Source organism: Megalops cyprinoides, chromosome 9 (genome assembly GCF_013368585.1).
Source record: "Megalops cyprinoides isolate fMegCyp1 chromosome 9, fMegCyp1.pri, whole genome shotgun sequence".
NCBI classification, from domain to species: Eukaryota; Metazoa; Chordata; class Actinopteri; order Elopiformes; family Megalopidae; genus Megalops; species Megalops cyprinoides.
Window position 1 is genome coordinate 26,500,144 of NC_050591.1, and position 19,885 is coordinate 26,520,028.

At 41.2% G+C, this 19,885-nt stretch overlaps 2 protein-coding genes across 3 annotated transcripts; one reads left to right on the top strand and one right to left on the bottom strand.

Moving 5' to 3' along the window:
* Positions 1-1,695: 1,695 nt before the first annotated feature.
* Positions 1,696-2,709, bottom strand: LOC118783732 (C-X-C chemokine receptor type 5; the record flags this gene model as incomplete). Its single annotated transcript, XM_036537684.1, has 1 exon — positions 1,696-2,709. A coding segment is annotated over one exon (1,014 nt), but the record flags the coding sequence as incomplete, so codon positions are not given.
* Positions 2,710-6,699: 3,990 nt separating this feature from the next.
* ddx6 (DEAD (Asp-Glu-Ala-Asp) box helicase 6) lies at positions 6,700-16,375 on the top strand. 2 transcript variants are annotated; one of them, XM_036536727.1, is made up of 14 exons: positions 6,700-6,949; positions 8,467-9,094; positions 10,943-11,006; positions 11,192-11,296; positions 11,377-11,506; positions 11,823-11,969; positions 12,062-12,156; positions 12,591-12,713; positions 13,149-13,277; positions 14,246-14,362; positions 14,465-14,528; positions 15,249-15,350; positions 15,930-16,114; positions 16,283-16,375. In XM_036536727.1, the coding sequence occupies exons 2-13, from the start codon at positions 8,892-8,894 to the stop codon at positions 16,103-16,105; spliced, it is 1,455 nt and encodes a 484-aa protein (XP_036392620.1). In that variant the 5' UTR covers positions 6,700-6,949; positions 8,467-8,891; the 3' UTR covers positions 16,106-16,114; positions 16,283-16,375. The 2 variants fall into 2 exon arrangements, with proteins under 2 accessions (XP_036392620.1, XP_036392621.1); XM_036536728.1 differs by having other exon boundaries at positions 8,661-9,094.
* The last annotated feature ends 3,510 nt before the right edge of the window (positions 16,376-19,885 follow it).

Consider the following 19,885-nt stretch of genomic DNA (forward strand, 5'->3'; position numbering starts at 1 on the left):
AGCCATGTCACTTTTGTATCTGTAAAATATGTACATTTCACAGATCAATGCATTTGACGGGGAGCTGGTGGGGAGGGGAGGGGGACAGACTTTAATTTTTATCCATTTTCATTTCATTTGGGTTTTTTTTTTCCTCTGGCTACTGAACTGTTGTGCAAGGGAATATATAGGTGCTGTAAATAAGATGCAATTTGTGATTGTTTGCAACTGTTCTGTATAACTGTGTTTTAATAGAAGCCTAAAAACAGAAGGAAAATCGAGCATGCCGTGATTGTCTTCTGTTTATTGATCGTGTCTTAAGGGATGGGTGTGCAAGGGAAGATGGTTTCTGGGGAGATGCACGGATGGAGCTTCATAGCGCAAGACGGTGTATAACAAAGCAAAATGTTGTTTGGATTTCCTTTTGGTTCAGATTTCTCCTTAACTTCACCTATAATGTAGATGTCAGTCTTGGAGTTTCCAGATCACCACACATAGCTGTTCACATTTCACCAAAGTGAAATCTTCTACCTTTTTCAAAGCTGTTGGTGGAGTCCAATGTGTTGTATGAGGGGAAAAAAAAGTATGATTTGCTCAGGCAAAGATAAATTTGTTGGAATGACTTTGTCAGCCTGTAGCTTTTCCTCCTTGACACAAAGGGGAAATGACACATACAGCAACCAATACAATTAAACCTGTGTCAAAGAGAGCGGTTTATTTTTATTGCATTTTATTGAGCATTACAGTAGGATTTGCATTAGCAAATGGGAACAAAGCACAGAAAATCAGGTAATATACAAAATTGTCATTGAGTTAAACACATATACAGTAGATATACACACATATGCATTTTCGTTCTATAAAAATGGCTAGAAGCTCCCTGTTACTCTTGGAATCCAGACATATTAGGTCCAGGCTGTGTATCATCTTAATGGTTTCAATTTTACATACATACAAACATACATAATATACTTAGATAGATACTATCATATTGTTAAGAAGGTTCATGTGGCTTTTTGGTGTTTGTGAGGAGCGTGTGCCCTGCATAAAGATAAACGGCCCTACCACACGTTTTAAGGTTTTTTTTCTACCAGAGCTCCTAATCACATTGATTAGTTTGCTAAATTAATGCAAGTGACCATGTACTCAATGTACTCAGTATTTAACATTCAAACTGAATCATCTGCATTCATTTAACATAATAACTTATTCAATGAAGTAATTACAAGCTTGGCTTTAACAACAAAATCTTCTGTGCGACTCCAGGACTAGGGTTGCTTATCACTGTCAGACTAAGCACAGATGATTCACTCCCTCTTCTGTTTCCCACAGAATTTCCAAATTCATTCAGCACTGAGACATCTAATAACTGTTGAAGGCATTTAAGGCTTATTTGCATCTGTCATATTGTGATAAACAGAATTGTCTCAAACAAGAATCTGAAAGTTGTAATAAGAGGATTGTGTCAGTCGAGCCAAGAGACCCACTGTATGTTTTGCTGTCATTTATGCAAGTAAGTCAAGATGTAGCTGAACAGTGTGGAGGTTCTCAATAATTGGTTTAGGAACAGTGGTTTGGCAAACAAAATGTCCAAAATGTTTTGAGGAATTCCACTATATGATACAAAAGTACTGGTTAATTTGGCTTCAGCTTAAATTCTCTTAGATTATCGAGTGTATAGCAGTAAAGAGGCTCAGTCGCCAGAAGTCCTGAATGTCACATGATTTTGCTGCTGGTGCTGATTGCCGCCTCAGAGAAGGAGACCCTGCTGGTGCTCTCGGCTCCCAGGGTGCGTAGGTCGAGGTACCCGCAGCAGCTGGAGGGAAGAAGGACCTGCAGGTCTTTACGGAAGTGCACCCCTCTGAAAGCATAGAGCAGCGGAATGAGGCAGCAGTGTGCGTAGCCGATGCTCTCCGTCACCACTAGCACCATCTTAACCCGAGTTAACCCCTCGCAGCCCTGCGGAGAGAGCACGCCCGTCATGATCAGGGTGTCAACCAGCAAGGTGAGGTTGTAGGGCAGCCAGCAGAGGCAGAAGGCCACGGTGACCTGCAGGGCGAGCCGGATGGCGCCCCGCTTCTCCAGGCCGCGGTGGCGGCTGCGGCACAGTGTGAACACCACGGCCGAGTAGCAGTAGCTCATGACGGTCAGCGGCAGGAAGAAGCAGAGCGCGTGGATGAGGAAGCGGTTGGCCAGCTCCAGGTTGCTGTCGTGGATGCCGTGGCCGTGAAAGTGGCAGGAGCTCAGCGCGGGGTCGGCGGCGTGCTCGCCCACGGACAGGAATGGGACGAAGGGGGTGGACGCGCCTAGGCAGAGCAGCCACACAGCGGCGCAGGTGAGGTGCACGCTCTGAGGGCGGCGCCCCCGCAGGCTGCGCACGGCGTGCACGATGGCCAGGTAGCGCTCGAAGCTGATGCAGGCCAGCAGCAGGTTCCCACAGAAGAAGTTGAGGCGGTTGAGCAGGCCCACGATCTTGCACAGGAAGGCCCCGAAAATCCATCCCACCGAGACCTGAGCCACCATGAAGGGGAAAGTGAGGAGTAGCAGGAGGTCAGCCAGTGCCAGGTGAAACAGGTAGATCTCTGTGACGCGTAGACGGCCCTGGCGCTTCATCAGCACGGCCAGAAGTAGCCCATTCCCCATCATGCCCACCAGGAGCACCAGACTGAACACCAGAGGCTGGTAAAAGGTATGGAATGAGAGCAGTTCTGCTCTGTCGTCGCAGGCCAATGCGTCCTCTATGTCTGTGGTGGTCTCGTTGGAATTGTTGCCATAGTCGTAAAAGCAGTAGTCATCTGGAATCTAGTCAGAAGGAAAATAAATGAAATAATGAGAAATTAATGGAACAATGTATGAGCAAGGACTTGCACATTAGCCCTCTGAGTTTCCTATCCTTCCTTACATGGGGTGTGAGTTATTCAGTAAATAGCCAGACAGCATGCTGTTTTGTAAATGTACAAAGGAGAAATCTTATAGGCCTCTCAATATTTGTAGAGATCAAGGACACACAGGAAAGGCAAAGACTTCTGTTCTTTTTTTCTCCCCATACTATGCTCCTGTCAGCAAATCTGTTAAAGGCACAATGCGTAGAGATGTGAACTCTTTGTGACACAGTTGTCATAACAGCAGGAAAGCAGGATCCAAAATGTGGGTATTTTGGTAACTGTGGTAATATTGAGGATAATGTCTGCCTTTTAAACAGACACAGCCAGCAGACAGATGGAGATTTCACCCTCGCTTTCCTGCCCTCTGGGGTGGTACAAACATATTGTTCATGGAGGAAACACAAGACTGTCAGGGTCCTTTTCACTTCCCCTCTTGTGTGCCTGATCTCCTTTGGCTAGGTGGTGCCGCACCCTGCCCAGAGACATCTGTCATGTACTGATGAAGCAAACCATCAGTGATCACAAAAAAAATGAAAAAAGCATACTGTGTGTGTTTTGATCCATGTGATCAGAAAGCTTTGCTTCTCACTCAGTCTGTGGTTAAAGAGTGTCTGTGGGGTTTTTTCTAGAGAAGTACTTTACAGTAGTGTTTCATAGTGAAAATAAGCATTTCCATAAAGTTAATGTTTTCATCAATGTAGCAAAACTGAACATGACATAAGAATAAGTTTTGAGCACAAACGAAACTATTCTGTTATAACCAGTGTCTGTTTGCTTAAAAAATGACAGCAAAAAGGACAAAAATTTAGTCAGTTATTTATTTTGTACTATATCCATGAAATAGTTAGTAGACAATAATTCCTCAGTCACATTAACTTATGAAAATAATCCAATGATTATGAACAATTTTGGTATCACACTTTTCTGTGTGAACCTTTGTTATGAAATGCCAGATATGCACTTATATGATCCATAAATGTTCATAATCTAACATACAATAAATCATAGTTTTGATAATTTAACAATGTTTTTTATTATTATTTATACTGGCAACAACAACAGAAACACTTTATCTAACGCGGTCACTGCTTCTTTTCTTTGATGAGTAAGTTTCAATAGTTTCTAATAAAGCAGCAAGAGCAAAATATTACAGTCAATGGCTAACTGATAATTTCAACATAAGAATCTATAACTGTATTTTGCTGGTAAATCACACTTACCTCCAGAAAGGTTCTCTGTGATATCTTATCCATGTCGTCGTGGCTGAAGATAAGCTGCGTGGATTGTCTTGTCAGTGTATTGTTCATTTTGCAGTCAGCTAGTCAAAATGAGAAATTTGTGTGCAGCACTGATTTCCTGTGTGGGCTAGGCACATAGGGCTGTCTGATAGCTGTTACAGTTCATTTTCATTTAGCAGCGCAGCAGTTTTTTTTTCCAATATACAGATCTCAATGTACTGTGCTATGCGACATATGGCCACTATATGTAATTGTACTCAACTGCCAATAGAGACATACAAAGTACTTTGATACAGTGGCTCTTACTTCAACTATTTACTTTTTAGAGCAATTGGGAAATGCTGGAACATGATGGTCTGATGATTGCCATATCACAACAAGGAAAGTTTTAATTGATAGTTTTTGTAAAGGCTTGCACACATATTTTATTTACCAAAATCTCAGGCCATTACTACCAGAAGTTCATAAAATTATATCATGAGGTAATTGCCTTGTAGTGGCTCATTTCATTAAATACACATTGAATCTTTGACAGACTTGTGAAAAGTTTTTAAAGAAAAGTTTTTAAAGAAAGAACATGTGAAAGTTCCATGTCCACATGAAGAACATTGGCCTTGGATGAACATGTTTCAAGTTTCATATGTGATTTCTGCTACTTATGGCACTTTTTATTGGATGTTTTGAAAATTGTACAATGTCTGCAGTGCAATTAATATGGAGACCATACCATGGGATTAACAGATACCCAGTTTGATGGTATGACATTTCCTATAAATCTCTTCATTGCTTCAAATAGCTGGACTGATTTTATTATTTTTTTTCTAGACATAAATTTGTATCTGTGTTTTGGGTGGATTTGGCAGTTATATTATTTAAGGTGAGGTTCAGAAGTTTTGTTAAAGCATGTGAAACAATATAAAAAAATAACCAAATGGGTAAAATTCAATGCCTCTTTGCAGCAACGTATTTGACAGACCACCAGAAAATAATGGAGATGTGTTCGGATGTGACAGAGCCAATGATTATCGCAGTAGACAGCACTTTATTACTCTTGAACCCTATTCATAATTATTTTATATTGGCCACTTTGTTTAATGCAGAAATTGTAAGTAGCTTTTAAAAAGGACTGTCCAAAAATCTAATTAGTAAATGGACATGTCATGTCATATAATCCCTTGGACCCCAATGGTTTTTAGTCATTGCATTTATTCTTGATTTTCTCTGCTCTTTGAACACCTAGAATGACCCTTCATTTTTTTCCCAGCAAGGTTGGGATTCCTGTTTAATGAATTTGTTTCCATGAACAAACCTGACCCAGAATAAAGAACTTGATTTCTCTGAGATGCTATTTCAAAGAACAAGAGGTCAGAGAGTGTTGCACATTCGATAGAAATGGTTTCAAAACATTTGAAGAAGAGAGATGTGATAGAACAATAAGAGGAACAGTTCCAAAGAAAAGGACAAAGGGAAGTTAAATGTTCTCTTTTGAGAGCCTCTCATCTTCTTTACTAGATGCATGGTCCAGATATGAAGAGATTGATTTATCAGGGGTGAATCCTGTGAAAGATGATGATAAATGTATTTTCAGAATTATTATCTTTTCTGTCCTTAAAATGATATGTGATTCATGAACCACGTTTTATCATTACAAGTGATGATGCTCTGCCTCCGATACTGAAATACAATATATCTTACTAAAACGACATACCAGGTAAGCCAACTATTGCAGTCTCCTAAGATAAAATAGGATAAGATAACACTTTATTGATCCCCAGGGAGGGAAATTTGGGAAATTTGCTCCTGGAGCATAAACAAGAAGTGTGTGAGAGGCAATTTATTTTTCAAGTGCACTGTTACCTTAATTGAATACATTGTTAAGTTATCGCCTGTTTAAATCAGACAATGCAACTATATTAACATCCTTTCGTATTGTTGTTTAAATCCAACAGGATATCCGTATTTCATATCTGCTATTAAATTGGTTTCCTTTGATTTCCTAACAGTACTTAAAGTTGCCTTGTTTTTTCAGTTAGATTTTTATTTTAAACAGATTTGTATCAGTCTGACTTATGTTTTTTTTTTTTTAATAACTGTTTGTTCTGTAATTTGCATAGTACCCGTTCTGGGCATGTCACAGACGATGTCTGCTGCTGGGAGTGGGAGAGCTGATAGCCTGCCCCGCTGACGTCATACGCCAAGTATACCATCGGATCCAATTGCGTTGGGTGAGCATGCGGGCGCTGTGGTCTAGGGCGACAAGATTGATTATTTGTCCAAGTCAAGCCCTCATCTATAAATAAAAAAAAAACAAAACGGAAAATATAAATATTCTGTAAATACGAGTATAAATAAAAATATCATCATATGGTACTGCGTATGTGGCTGAACGAAAATGTAGCTAGCAGAGGCTTGCCCGTGATCTATTACTATCGACATTAGATATATTGGTACCTAACTACGTAACTACTGTGTTTTTCTTGCGTGAGCTATGGGTAGCTGATGTGCCCAAAAAAAGTCGATGTCGGTGAAGGTGTGGTCAATCAGCTCAAATATCAAACAGTTTATTTTTCAAAGGATGGCTAAATTTCTATATGTAGCGACCTAACTAGCTAGCTGCATCTGCATATGGGTTGTAAACTGCTAATTTGGGGACAAAAAGAAAATGATAGGTTGGAAGGGAACGATTAGACCGCTGATTAATTATTGGATTTTGTCAGCTGACGAAATGGGCAGGGTTTAAGAAGGAAGGAAGCCATCTTGGAGTTTCTGTTTAAACAAAATGTACAGCACACGAAAAAAGCCAGATGTAACCAAAATCACAGCTACAGATCATCTCAGCCATCTGCGGTATGTAAACGGCAACTTAACTTCTTTTGAAGTAGTTTTGCGCCCACATGTATATGTAGACTAGTATTGCTCAATACTTTCATGGTTTGGGCGATTTATTTTGGTCTTATTTTTCTGTGACGTCGCTGTTGAATGTCTTGTTTCAGTTTCATAGATAGCATCCAGTTAGCTATCTTATTTTAATTTGTTCTAGCTAAATCAGTCAACGCTGACATTTTCCCCAGTTGTTTGGTGTATTTATTTGGGTCATAACCAGCGTATTGTCTAGCCTGTGATCTTTTGATTATATGACAGAAAGCAAACAAAACGTTTGTAATTAGCCGGAGTTAGCAAGTCGTAGCTAACATTTATAGTTAGCAAAGCTAACTTGGGTAGCTGGTTGGATTATCTGATAGGTAGAAATGCGGTTAACTGACGTGAAGATAGTTCAATAACTTAGTAAACGTTAGGAAGGTTAGTTAATATTTGTTAACACTGGCTAGATCGCTTACCGACTAACTGAACCTAGCTAGGTAAGTAGCTTGCTACCCCGTACAGATAAGCTGGAGGAACAAGACAATTGCATGCTAGCAGGTCAGTGGCCCTGGTAAATTTGACTTGCTGCTAGCCACATTACTTATTTGTTGTTTTAGCCTTTTAGCATTAGCCAGAAATACATATGGTATGTTGCCAGCTAACAATAACCATGTTGGCTAATTTGCTAGCTAGCTGGCAGGCCGTGGCTGTTGGAAAGCGTTTAGCTAAGTGGTATTAGGGCGCTAGATGGCTACTTGGGTAGTTTAGCTAATTCGTAATGAAAAGAATTGTAAACTTAACCAAAAATAGAACTGCGATGTCCTTCGTATTTCCTTTTCAGTCATCTCAAGTTAGGACAGCATGTAACGTTACTTGGCGAGATAAATGGGTATAAAGCCAGCTGGTATTTGGCTCCCACACTTGGCTGGCTAGTTAGCTTCTCCATAAGTTGATAGAAATGGAGGGGCTAGTTGGCTAACGTTAGTTATTAAGCGAAAATGTGTTGACTATGCAATTGGCCTGTAGGTAAATTTATGTCAGATAGATGGTTATGTAGCTAGGTTGCTAGTCAGCCGCAAGTCCTGTACCTAACATTAAATGCGTAGGTTCCTTTTTAGCGTAACCTGTTTTGTGATGCCTAACGTTAGTTAGCTGAACAAACTAAAGAGCTAATTTGTCTTGGACGGTATTGTAGTGGTGTCTGGAAAAGACAGTGCCACAGATATAATAAAAAAAAAAAAACTTTGTCAAGACGAATGCATTACAATATTAACGTTAGCAGACTTGCTAACTTGCAGGCATTGCGCTAATCCATTGTTTTACACGTCGATTTCAGGCCACACAGATGACACTGTAAACTAGTGCAGCGCCCAATCCCAAATTTGTCATTTAAAAGCGGAGTAACACACCGATAAAATAAGTCAATGCGTGTGCTTTGACAGATTGACAGCCAGCCCATTTGGTAAATGATATGTCTAACTGTCGTTTTCCCTCTGCCCTAGGATGAAAATAAGGAAAATCGTCAATGTGAAAAAGGAGTAGAAGAATACATATATACAAAACTTGTAAACTTTTGCTGCACTGCAATGACAGACTGACTCTTTGGTGCATTGCCCCTTGGATTGCTGTTGGGTGAGACTTTTACCTACGCAAATGTGAGGAGTAAAACAAGTCAGTTGTATCTGTTTTCTTCCAGCTTTGCAATATTGACTCATTTGTTGAGAGACAAGAAAAAGAAGGAACAGTGGAGACACTGACAAACACTGAGAAGAAAAGCGCCTAAGGACTTTTTTTTGCCTCGGGCCCGAGGAAACTGTGGGGCAGAAAGCTTGCAGGTTTTCTTGCAGAACTTTGTAGATAACCTTTTTGTTGTCCACTGTTAGGACTTGAACTAATTGTAAAACACTTTTTGTAAAACTGAGTAGCCATGAGCACCGCAAGAACGGAGAACCCAGTGGTGCTGAGCTTGGCCGGTCAGAATGGCCAGATTCGGGGGTCTTTGAAACCAGCAGGGGTACCTGGTGGTGGAGGTGGAACCCCCCAGCCACAACAGACTAGTCAGATGAATGCTTCCAGCACAGTCAACAACGGCAGCTCCCAGCCCACGTCCACAGCCAACACCATCATCAAGTGAGTATTTTCCTTGCTCAGCTGCCAAAACAACTGTTCCAAGCCAGTCTGAGTCTGCTTCTCCTTTGTTAGGATGGGGTTAAGTTTCATGGCAGAACAGTTGAGTGCTTATTGAGTTCAGGCTTTTGAATCTGACAGCTTTGTGGAAATCACTCTGTCAGCCCTGCAGAAACTTTTTTTAGATGACAAGCCTATTCGTGGCAACAATTCAATGTATTGGTCTTAAAAGGTCATTGGAATTTAATGGCTTAAGGTCCAATGAAATGGGAGATACATTCCACTGTCACCTCTTTGGTCTAGTGTGTTTTGGTCTAGTGTGTTTTGGATTTCTACGTCTAGTCATGAGGGTGATGTCAGCCTTCAGGAATAGGAGGTTTTCCTGGTCCATCAAAATGGATGTCCTGCCTAGCTAATTTTTCATACCGCATTGTTGGGAATGTTCATGTAGATCTCCTACGTTGAACACAAGTTTAGATTGCCCTTAATTATCACTGTACAAGTTCTGCTTTACTGGCAAAACGTTGGGTTCCTAACCCTAACCCTAACCCTGTGTGCTGTACTAGGATCAGACTTCTCTATGTAATCCTCACCTTTAGCCATAAGCTACTGAGCAGCAAGAGTAACCAGAGGCCAGTATTATGGGCTCATTGCACCTTCACTGAGCATGAAGGAGGAACACTGAGCCTGCTGAGATGGAAATTGCTTTGGCAGGTTGACGTTCCTTGGACATCTAGCATGACTAAGCACACCTTTTCTAAAATCTTTTTTTTTTAATCTTTATAGCTTGTAGCATTTCCATTGCAGTGTTTTGAAAATCCTGAAATGCTATTTCAGAAACTCCTGTGGCACGGCAGTGAAAATGACTGGCACTGTATCAGCAATCGCTGATACCGCATACAATTAACTGGCCATGAAAATGTATAGCACTGAAGTGGTCCAGCATTTTGTTTCTAAATAGAATAGAGAGTGGAGTCAAACCATTACACATGACTGTATTTGTGAAATTCTTCAGTTGGGGCATTTTCAGGAACATTTGATGTAGTTTTGTGGAGTTCCTACAAGTTTGAAGAATGTATTCAGTCCAGTTTGATGCAGATAAATTTCTGTTTGATCTTTTCCCCATATGTGATCAGTGAGATCTGCAACATTGTCTAACCTTATACACAGCCTAGGATCCATTAAGTAATTACCTTTTAAATTGTAGATTTTCATATCATCCTTTAATATTGACTTTTTATTGACCTTATTAATGCCAGACAGCTACTAATGGGTAATACTAGACGAATGTAAACGTCCATTGTTACAGCTTGGTGCCATTTATGAATAAAAGGCTTCATGCATGCTGAGAGAGTGCACAATCTGTATCAAATCATTAATTAGCTGCAGTACTGTAGTTGTACATGACACAAAGGAAAACATTTGTGTATTGTGGGTGAAGAATTAACTGTCACCAACAGCCATTTTTTGGCACGTCCTCTTCTTGGGTACAGATATGAGCAAAATGGGCAATCACCTCAGTGCAAAACATTTCAGTGGAAAGCAGGGCTATGTTACATGGTTACATGATTACAGTAGCACCAATTTATGGTATTTATAACAAAATAATGAACAGTTCATCTCCTGCCAGGAGATTATTTTGCTTGAAACAAAGAATTTCAGTACTAGAAATCATGTAAGCACTGAAGATTCAGGAAAGTATTTACAATACACTTAAGGCTGGTTACTTGTGGAAAATGTATTTCTGCAGCTTTGCGAGTTCGTAATTTTTGAGACCCTGAAGAATATGAAACCATATTGTGCAGTGTCACAAGTGCAAAAGTGTATTATTTAGACATTCTTTCTCCACAGGCCTGGAGATGACTGGAAGAAGAACTTAAAACTTCCCCCAAAGGACATGAGAATGAAGACTTCGGTAAGTGGAGCAAATTTGCTTTTCTTATTTGTCCATCCAGCTCACTAATTCTAACTAAAAACATGTAGTAAGTTGTGCTGTGTTGTGTCTTAGTGTAGGTAGAGATGGGGGGGGGGGGTTTGTTGAATGTACCATGTTCAGTCAATTCAGTTTTAGACTCGATACATTTGTAATGAAACCTGCAGGATGTGACTGCAACCAAGGGCAACGAGTTTGAAGATTACTGCCTGAAGCGGGAGCTGCTGATGGGAATCTTTGAGATGGGCTGGGAGAAACCTTCACCCATCCAGGTGAGTGTGCTGTGCTGTATCTATTCCACTGTTTCACCGTACAACAAGTTTGATGGTTCACACAGACTTTCCTTTTCTAGGAGGAGAGCATTCCTATAGCGTTGTCTGGAAGGGACATTCTGGCCAGGGCCAAGAACGGGACTGGCAAGAGCGGCGCCTACCTCATTCCCTTACTTGAACGCATTGACCTGAAGAAGGACTGCATACAAGGTGAGAAGGAGGTGTTGGGATGTATTTAAAGTTATCCATCCTTTGAAGCTATGAAACTGTCTGAAATTGATTGGGATATAGGAGAGCCATATCAGGTCATGTCAAGTGGCTGTTGAGGATCCATGGTATGATAATGGCTCAATTTTCAATGTAATACAGTTTCATAATGCAGCTTGAAATTATTGGGAGTGTGTCTTGTCTCTTGTCTCTTATCTTGTCTAATGAGTCACTTGTCACTTGCCCGTATGAAAGGAGTAAGATGCTTTGTCATCTGGAGTACGCCCCTAATTGTCCTCCCCCTTGCCTTCACTACCAGCTGTGGGCGTTGTGCCCACCAGAGAACTGGCTCTGCAGGTGAGCCAGATCTGCATCCAGGTCAGCAAACACATGGGCGGGGTCAAGGTCATGGTGACCACGGGGGGGACCAACCTTCGTGATGACATAATGAGGCTCGATGAGACAGGTAAGATTGCCGATGCCACCGAGGACCTCCTGCATGCTATTGGACCGTCAGCTTGAGTTAGACACTGACAGAGTAATGCTTATGTATTGCAGTGCACGTTGTCATCGCCACACCTGGGAGGGTTTTGGACCTCATTAAAAAGGGAGTGGCCAAAGTAGATCAGGTGCAAATGATTGTATTGGATGAGGTGAGTGAAGCCTGCTTGTATATTGTGTATTGCACTGATCTTTCCTGTTTCCGTGAATGAGGTATTGCCCTGATGGTAAAATTAAGATGACTGAAAAGGGACTGAAGTATTGGTCATATTTTGCTGTTCTGAACACAGGGTTGAAGAAATTAATGCAGGGCTGTGTCATTTCTGCAGATTTGAAATTTTTATGGATATAAATTTACACTGCAAACTGAGGACATTGTGAAGACATTACAAAACATTTAGATTCAGTTCTCCTTTGTTTAAATGTTGTAAAGGGTATGGTTTGTGGATTTTGTAGAGAAAGATGCTGCATCTTACTTCACATCTAGTTGTGTGCTGATTCTACTTATTTATTAAGTAGGTATATTTAATAAGCACCCAAGGACAATGACCTGCTTTCTGACATTTTTTTCCCTGTTCCTGAGCAGGCAGACAAGCTCCTGTCCCAGGACTTTGTGCAGATGATGGAGGAGATCCTGAGCTTCTTGCCCAAACACAGGCAAATCCTGTTGTACTCTGCTACCTTTCCCCTCAGTGTGCAGAAGTTCATGGTGAGTCTAGTTTGACCTGTTTCATAGCACTGGGGTACTGGTGCATTGTGCAGTGCAATCTCCCAATACTGTAACACCCTAATACAACACTGTGTCCTTATGTCGTTGCCCCACCAGTAAGCACTTTTGAACATTCCAGTTTGCATAGAAACCCTCCTCGGGTTTACCTCTGGCAAATGATTGTTTTTGAATGCTTTCATAAATGTAAATGTACTTGGATGTGCTCTACTTTAATAGCAAGTGTTTATTTCCATGAAGTCTTGTTAAAGATGGTCTGTTTTGGAAGTCCAGATTTCCTCTCCCTATAAAGCAACAGGCGACGATGAGGTTTTGACCGTGTTTTGCTGGGACTCTGTCAGTATTCCACTTTGTCACATAACCTCCCTTGCTGGGCCATGCTAATGAGTTTACGCTGTTGTGTACCCTCCCCTGCAGAACGCCCATCTGCAGAAGCCCTATGAGATTAACCTAATGGAGGAGCTGACTCTGAAGGGGGTGACCCAGTATTACGCCTACGTGACTGAGAGACAGAAGGTCCACTGCCTTAACACGCTCTTCTCCAGGGTAAGTATGCACCCGACTGGAGCCAGGGACATTGCACAGCAGGGCTGCAAACCTCACAGTGGGAAGGAAACCAACAGGAAATGCGGGCTTTGGCTGCGATTCATTTGTTACAGGCGGTCGTCGTGTTCCTCTGATGCAGTGTTTCCTGTGAATGGTAATTAAGAGCTAATGAAAGAAATGCATTTCCATTTGCAGAAGGTGATAGTGGGGTTCTGTCATCCTGTGGCGTCACAATGTCATGGGCTCGATCATTTGTGGAAGTTCCTGGGGGCATGAGACAAAGTTGTGCTGAAAAAATCAAAAGGGCCCCGTCTGAAATACTCAGCAGTCTTGTCAGTGCTCACTGGACAGCAGCTCACTCAGCATTACGAGCTGTGTCATTTTGTAATGTGATGCCTGATATTTTCACCACTTACTACAGCAGTGTGGGGTAGCATCTACCTGCAAACTAACTTGCTAAGGTGTAGACATCTGTAGATCTGAAGGCTAGCTTTTTTATTTGAACAAATTTCTTACCATAATTGCCTCTCCCTTTAATCCAATCAGCTAAACTCCTAACCAGTTGGGCATTCACAAAAATTATTCAAACTAAGTTTCTTACTGAAGGATACAACAGCAGTGAAACAATCTGGTTAAAAGTCCCTTACTACTACTACCCCACATTGTCTTTCCATAGGCAATACAATAATGTTCAAAACTCTATTCAGCTTTGCAACATTCATTTGTATGTAGCAGTTGTCCTTTGCACACGTCAGCAAATATGTCATTGGGGCAACAAACTGTGTGTTGGAAAAAAATTGTTTACTTGTGACTTCATTGTGGAATAGTTACAGTACACTGAGTATGTGTATTCAATAGCTGTCTTGGTGTTACCAGTAAAAGCAAAGGCTCTGCTGTTTGTGTTGGATACCAGCGAGCTACTCAGTTTGCCACCATTTTTTTTTTTTTTTTTGGTGTGTGTTCTCTAGCTCCAGATTAATCAGTCCATAATCTTCTGCAACTCGTCCCAACGTGTGGAGCTACTGGCTAAGAAAATCTCTCAGCTGGGCTACTCCTGCTTCTACATTCACGCCAAGATGAGACAGGTTAGGTGCAGGTCCCTCTGGATCAGCTAATGACAATCATACTGTCCCAGCTACATATGTACTTAAGAGTGGCTGACCCACCCCCCAACCTTTTATTCTTAGGAGCATCGTAACCGCGTGTTCCATGATTTCAGAAATGGCCTGTGCCGGAATCTTGTCTGCACTGGTGAGTTCTCAGCGCTGTTGCATGTCAGTACTAGGAAATATGAGTCTAATACAATTAAGTTCACTTTCATGAAAGCAGGAAACTGGTTTTGCTTTGTAGGTTTATTTCGATTGGTGCTATGGAATAGGGTACCCTAACATAAGGGGGGTACTGTGTATCAACCTAACAACTTTTTGTGTGTAACCTCTGCTGCAGCCTAGTGAGGCTGTTGGTTTGTACGGACTGGAAAAACCCCAGACTTGGGAACGATGCATGTGTGCAGCATAATGTGAATTTGTCAGTTTTGAAGTGGAAAAGATCTAGCAGAAAAAAACCTTACCTCACTACAGTGACATTAGTTTATGTAGTGTGTTACTGAAATCAGTGGATTTTATGAGGTGAGGTGGCACTTAATTTATCTCAGATTAGAATGCAGAGTGAGTTTCAGAACGTGTTTGACTTTCATTGTCCCTAACCACTCAGTCTGGCCCATATGGTCACTGTTTATTGGCAGGATAGGATATGGTGTGCTGTGTCAGTGGAAGACTCCTAATGGATTGTAAAGGGTCATTTGTATAGATATTTCTTTGCGTGATGCTGAATTTGCTTTTTCTTGGTTTGAAGTGTTACCTTTCCCACCTTTTAAAATAAGTATGTGTGTTAATTTGTCATGTTTGTGATTGAGGGATCACATGGAGTGTTCACTGGATTGATTGGTATGGCCTCACTTTTTGTGTGTAGACCTCTTCACCAGAGGAATTGACATCCAAGCTGTGAATGTGGTGATCAACTTTGATTTCCCGAAGCTGGGAGAGACGTATCTCCATCGCATCGGCCGATCTGGTACATACTTGGTCCAAGATGATAAACGTGCACAAGATTACTTGAAAAATGTTCAGTAGTAAAGGAAAATTTCTTGTCTATCTCAATGTTTTTGCTAGTTTTGTCTCACATTGTCAGAACTTTGTTTTATGAAGTTTGACATTATCATTGGTATTTTTCAATAACCTATTAGAGCGAGAACCCACCCCAGCAGCAGAATTTGATATATTGAATGTTGATATTATTGATATGTATAATAATATAAATATGTATGACTGTGCCATTCATTGGTCAACTTGTTGACAATACTAACTTTTAAAAGAACAGATGTTGAGCAACATATGGTACATACTCAAAATGCACTGCGGATTTTAAATGTATATTTTAAAACAAATATTATCTAAATGTAGTGGTCACTAATAAGCATTGAAAAACTGATATGTAGCTGATTAGAGGAAAAATTATGAAATTGTGGCAGTGGACTTGTCAGCCATGTCAGTAACCTGGCTTCAAATGGAGACAGCCCTTCTCCTGTATTTACTCATTACCCGCACTCTTTCCTTCAAGCTCTTTTTGTCTCTTCCTCTTCCCTCTGATCAGGACGTTTTGGACATTTGGGTCTGGCTATTAACCTGATCACCTACGATGATCGCTTCAACCTGAAGGGGATTGAGGAGCAGCTCGGCACAGAGATCAAGCCCATTCCAGGCAGCATTGACAAGAGCCTGTATGTGGCCGAGTACCACAGCGAGACCGGGGAGGAGGGCAAGCTGTGAGCAGGAGAGGTGAGCTTATGGGCACGGTAATGACAACCGCACACATTAGCACCCGGTTAGGAGCACATCGGTGTTTAGGAACAGGTGAATCCAATTTCCTGCCACATACATCAGTTATTATACCAACCATTGACCCATATTTTTCTGCCTAATCATTGTCCTTTTATCCTCTCCTAGGTCATCAGCCGGATTCATTCCCCTTCCCTCAGTTTCTCTTTTTTTTCCCCATCTTCCTCCTCTTGTGGAAGGCCTATATTTTTTTAAAACCTATACTTTCATTCTGTCTTCCCCTTTTTTTAGGAACTTTTTTTTTTTTTTTTTTTTTCTGGTGCCGCCAAAAATAACAAGCGTGTGTACGAGCAAGACAACAAATCTTGGAAGTAGCTCGTGGACAATTGCCACCACTTAGATGGCCACTGCACTTCCTGAAGACTTTTATGCACTTTTGAGGAGTAAAGCAGGGATCATGGACATGCTGTTCAGCAGTGAAGAGAATTACTGACATTTTGCCTCCCTGCCTCCTGCCCATCTGTCCACAGCTAGGGCTCAGCACCATCTATTTCCATCTCCCAGCTTCTCCCTCTCTCTCCCTCCTCAGTTAAAGGTTTTGTTTTTCCTTTCAAGCAAATTGTATGAAGTGCCTTAAGAAGCAGCAGAGACCTTTCAGAGTAATAACCCCTTTTATGTGGTCTCGTTCAACCCATCCTGCTCTTCCAGTCAATGAGTTTCACCAGTTTGAAGTTTTGTTTAATGCCCCCACATACACGTATGAAGGAAAAATGCAATTTGGTCAAGGTGTTCCATTTTTACTTGAGGCAGAGAATCTGGAGATGTAGAAATAAAAGTGGATTTGCCCCAGCTGATGGATGTGCAAAGAGATGTGAAGTTTTCCATTTGGACAACTGTGTTTGGACTTGGCCCCTGAGGCGAGCGGGTGGGTTTCTACAGCTCTTGTCAGAGAGCTTAATTTTGCTCGTGAAGATCCAAATGCTTCCCTCCTCAGTCTTCAGTGTCCAATTACTGAGACTTGATCAGAACTTTTAGGCGACCGATTATTGGGGCTTTGAGAATGTTAAATATGTGGGGAGTCGGTAATAAGCCTCACTTTCTGATGGGTGGTCATCTTGTCCTGGATGTTCTACAGACACGCATTTGGCACAGTGTAAACTTTGTAAATACTTGATTTAATTTTTAAGGATTGTTTTAAACAGGTGTGAAAGGCTGGTTATTGTAGTTGAAATGTGAGCTGCACCTTTTGGTTTAGGTATCTTGTCAACAGGGAGGGGGGCTGGCTGTGCTGCCAAATTTATTTTTAAAACTTAAATATGATAATCTTGCAGAGATCCGAACTGGATGACCAAGGCCTCTTAATTCTGCAGGCAGGTTCTGACTTCAAATGTATTTCTGAAAAGGTAAAAAAAAAAATAGGATTTCATCAGGAATATTAAACTGCACATAGAATGCTTGTTTATAGTGCTGAGCATAGCACTACAGATTTTCCAGTTTGATCATGGGTGCAGTTAACTACTTTGAACTTTAAAATTGACAATTAACCCCCCCCCCCCCCCCCTACCCTATCTCTTAAGAACAAGTATTGACTTGAAATCCTATTCTTTGCAGGTGGCTTAATGCTAAGCCTAAACATGTATGTAACAGTATGAAAATGCAAGGACATTTCTGTAGCATTCTTCTGCCTTTTGCTTGACGTGGCACTCGTCATCTACAAGTTGGAGTCAAAGAAGACTCTGGTCGTTCTTGGTCATTCTCCGAAGGTAGATTGATATTTGCCCTGTGGAGGCATCGATGCTGCAGTGCAGCTTAATTGGCACCAAGAACAATTGATGGAAAATGGAATGGGGTACATAGCTGTTACAATTGAATTAAAACCTGTCAACGCTGCTGATGGCAGCAGTGCTCGTGATTTTCGCTTGTTTCTACAGCAGTTTAAATTTCTTTTTGTAAAAGTTGCTTATTCCCCCCAGAGCAGAATGTCTTTGCTCGATCAAAGTTTCTAATGACTATCTAATCTAAAATGTAGCCGAAAGGAATGTCTGTGCATTGTAAGTGGTTTTTTTTTTTTCTTTTTAAGTTTACACACAAACTGCACAGAGGGGACAAAAATGCAGAATGAGCTGCACTTAAGTACAGACTTGAGTAGTGGGGATGGGCAATAACTGACTGCACTGCTGTTTAGGTACTTAAACCAGCAGGTGAGGGGTCAGAGAAGAGACAAGAATTTGTCCCCAGGGTGGGACAAAGTAGGGAGGATACAAGAATTGGAGTTGGGTCAGTGATATTTGAAGCTGAAGACCAAAATAGTGACTTCTCCCCCCTGCCCCCACCTTTGTAACAGCAAGGCTGAGTTTGAGTTCCTCCTTCCATGGTATTATGGCAATTCTAAATTTCTGTGGCAGTGTAGAGCAGGGGCCAGAGAGAGGCATGTATAATGCAAGACTGGAGTCCGAAACATGATTTTTATGAACACCAGGTGGTGGGAAAGTGGCACTTGGACTCCCAGGACTGTTCTGGCACCCCTCTTGGAAGGGGAAATGTTTGTGTTATTTGGATATTGATAATTTATGATTTTTTTTTTTTTCCACCTGAGACTTCTCTAGCTGTCTTGACTGCTTCCTCATGTGGTCAGCTAGCTAGATTAGTTTGGGGTGAGCCCCATTCTCAGTAAAAAAAAAAAAAAAAAAAAAAAAGGTAAGATGCTCTTTTTGGTTTGGTCCATTGACAGATGCTGTGAAGACCATGCATTTTTGAGAAATTTGAGTTGACAAAAAGCACGCCCAAATTCAGTCCAGCACTTTTGCACTTTTCCTTCATTTTGTAAGCTTTATGATATTTCATAGTCACTATGTCACTATAATGGTGATGAGGGGTTTTTGCTCAACCTGTCAGTGTTAAGTTGCTGGTCTGGTCAACAGCAGCATCCTTCAGTGGACTTGACAAACGCCTGCTCTCCCTCTCCAGAGCCGTACGTACAGACCTCCAAATAGGGTCACTCTCTTGGGAAGGGGGCTGGGGTGGGATTTGTGTGGCTCTGTGGAGGAGAACAGGACTTATACAACAGGCTCTTGGGCAGCTGTCTGTTATATATATATATATATATATATATATATATATATATATATATATATATATATATATATTTTTTTTTTTTTCTAACCACTTGAAGTGAATTCTGCCACTCCCCCTGAATAAATTGGAAGCCAGCCTGTCTCCGTCAGAGACATTGATTTCCCTCTGTTCCCTCAGTAGCGGCAGACATCACTCCATGTTGGTGTGGGTTTTTATTTTTTGTGTATTTTGAAGAATGAGATGGAGAGCATCTTACCCCTGATTTGTCCTCTCAAAATTTGGCTTATATTCTGGACATCAGGCATCTTAGTCCATCTCATTCTTCTGAATGGCTGTTTTTTTTTTTTGGGAGGGGTTTTGCTGCCTAGGTGTGTCCATACCAGGAGGAACACCCAGCTGCAAGACAAACTTAAGGAATCTCTGGAAATTCAGGTCCATCTTAGTGTGATTGCCTGCCATGTTCACGACACTTTCAACTAAGATTGATATGGATTGAATCAGGCTTGTCTGGGTGTGCTCTCCTGGTATAGATGCATCTGTTTGATTTTGGGCTTATTTTCTTGTGGGAGGGTACAGGAAGTGGAATTTAATTGGAATGTAAACATCCACTTAGGACTTGGGTATGGAAAAGACCTGTTTCTAAAAATATTGCCCATAAAAGTTTCTGAAATATTTGGCCAAATGCTTTGAAATATT

Excerpts from the sequence above, each read along its gene's own strand:
- ddx6 (XM_036536727.1), top strand. The coding sequence starts at position 8,892 with ATGAGCACCGCAAGAACGGAGAACCCAGTGGTGCTGAGCTTGGCCGGT. Across the intron at positions 11,507-11,822 it reads GAAGAAGGACTGCATACAAG|CTGTGGGCGTTGTGCCCACC; the intron begins GTGAGAAGGAGG and ends CTTCACTACCAG. Across the intron at positions 14,529-15,248 it reads CCGGAATCTTGTCTGCACTG|ACCTCTTCACCAGAGGAATT; the intron begins GTGAGTTCTCAG and ends TTTTGTGTGTAG.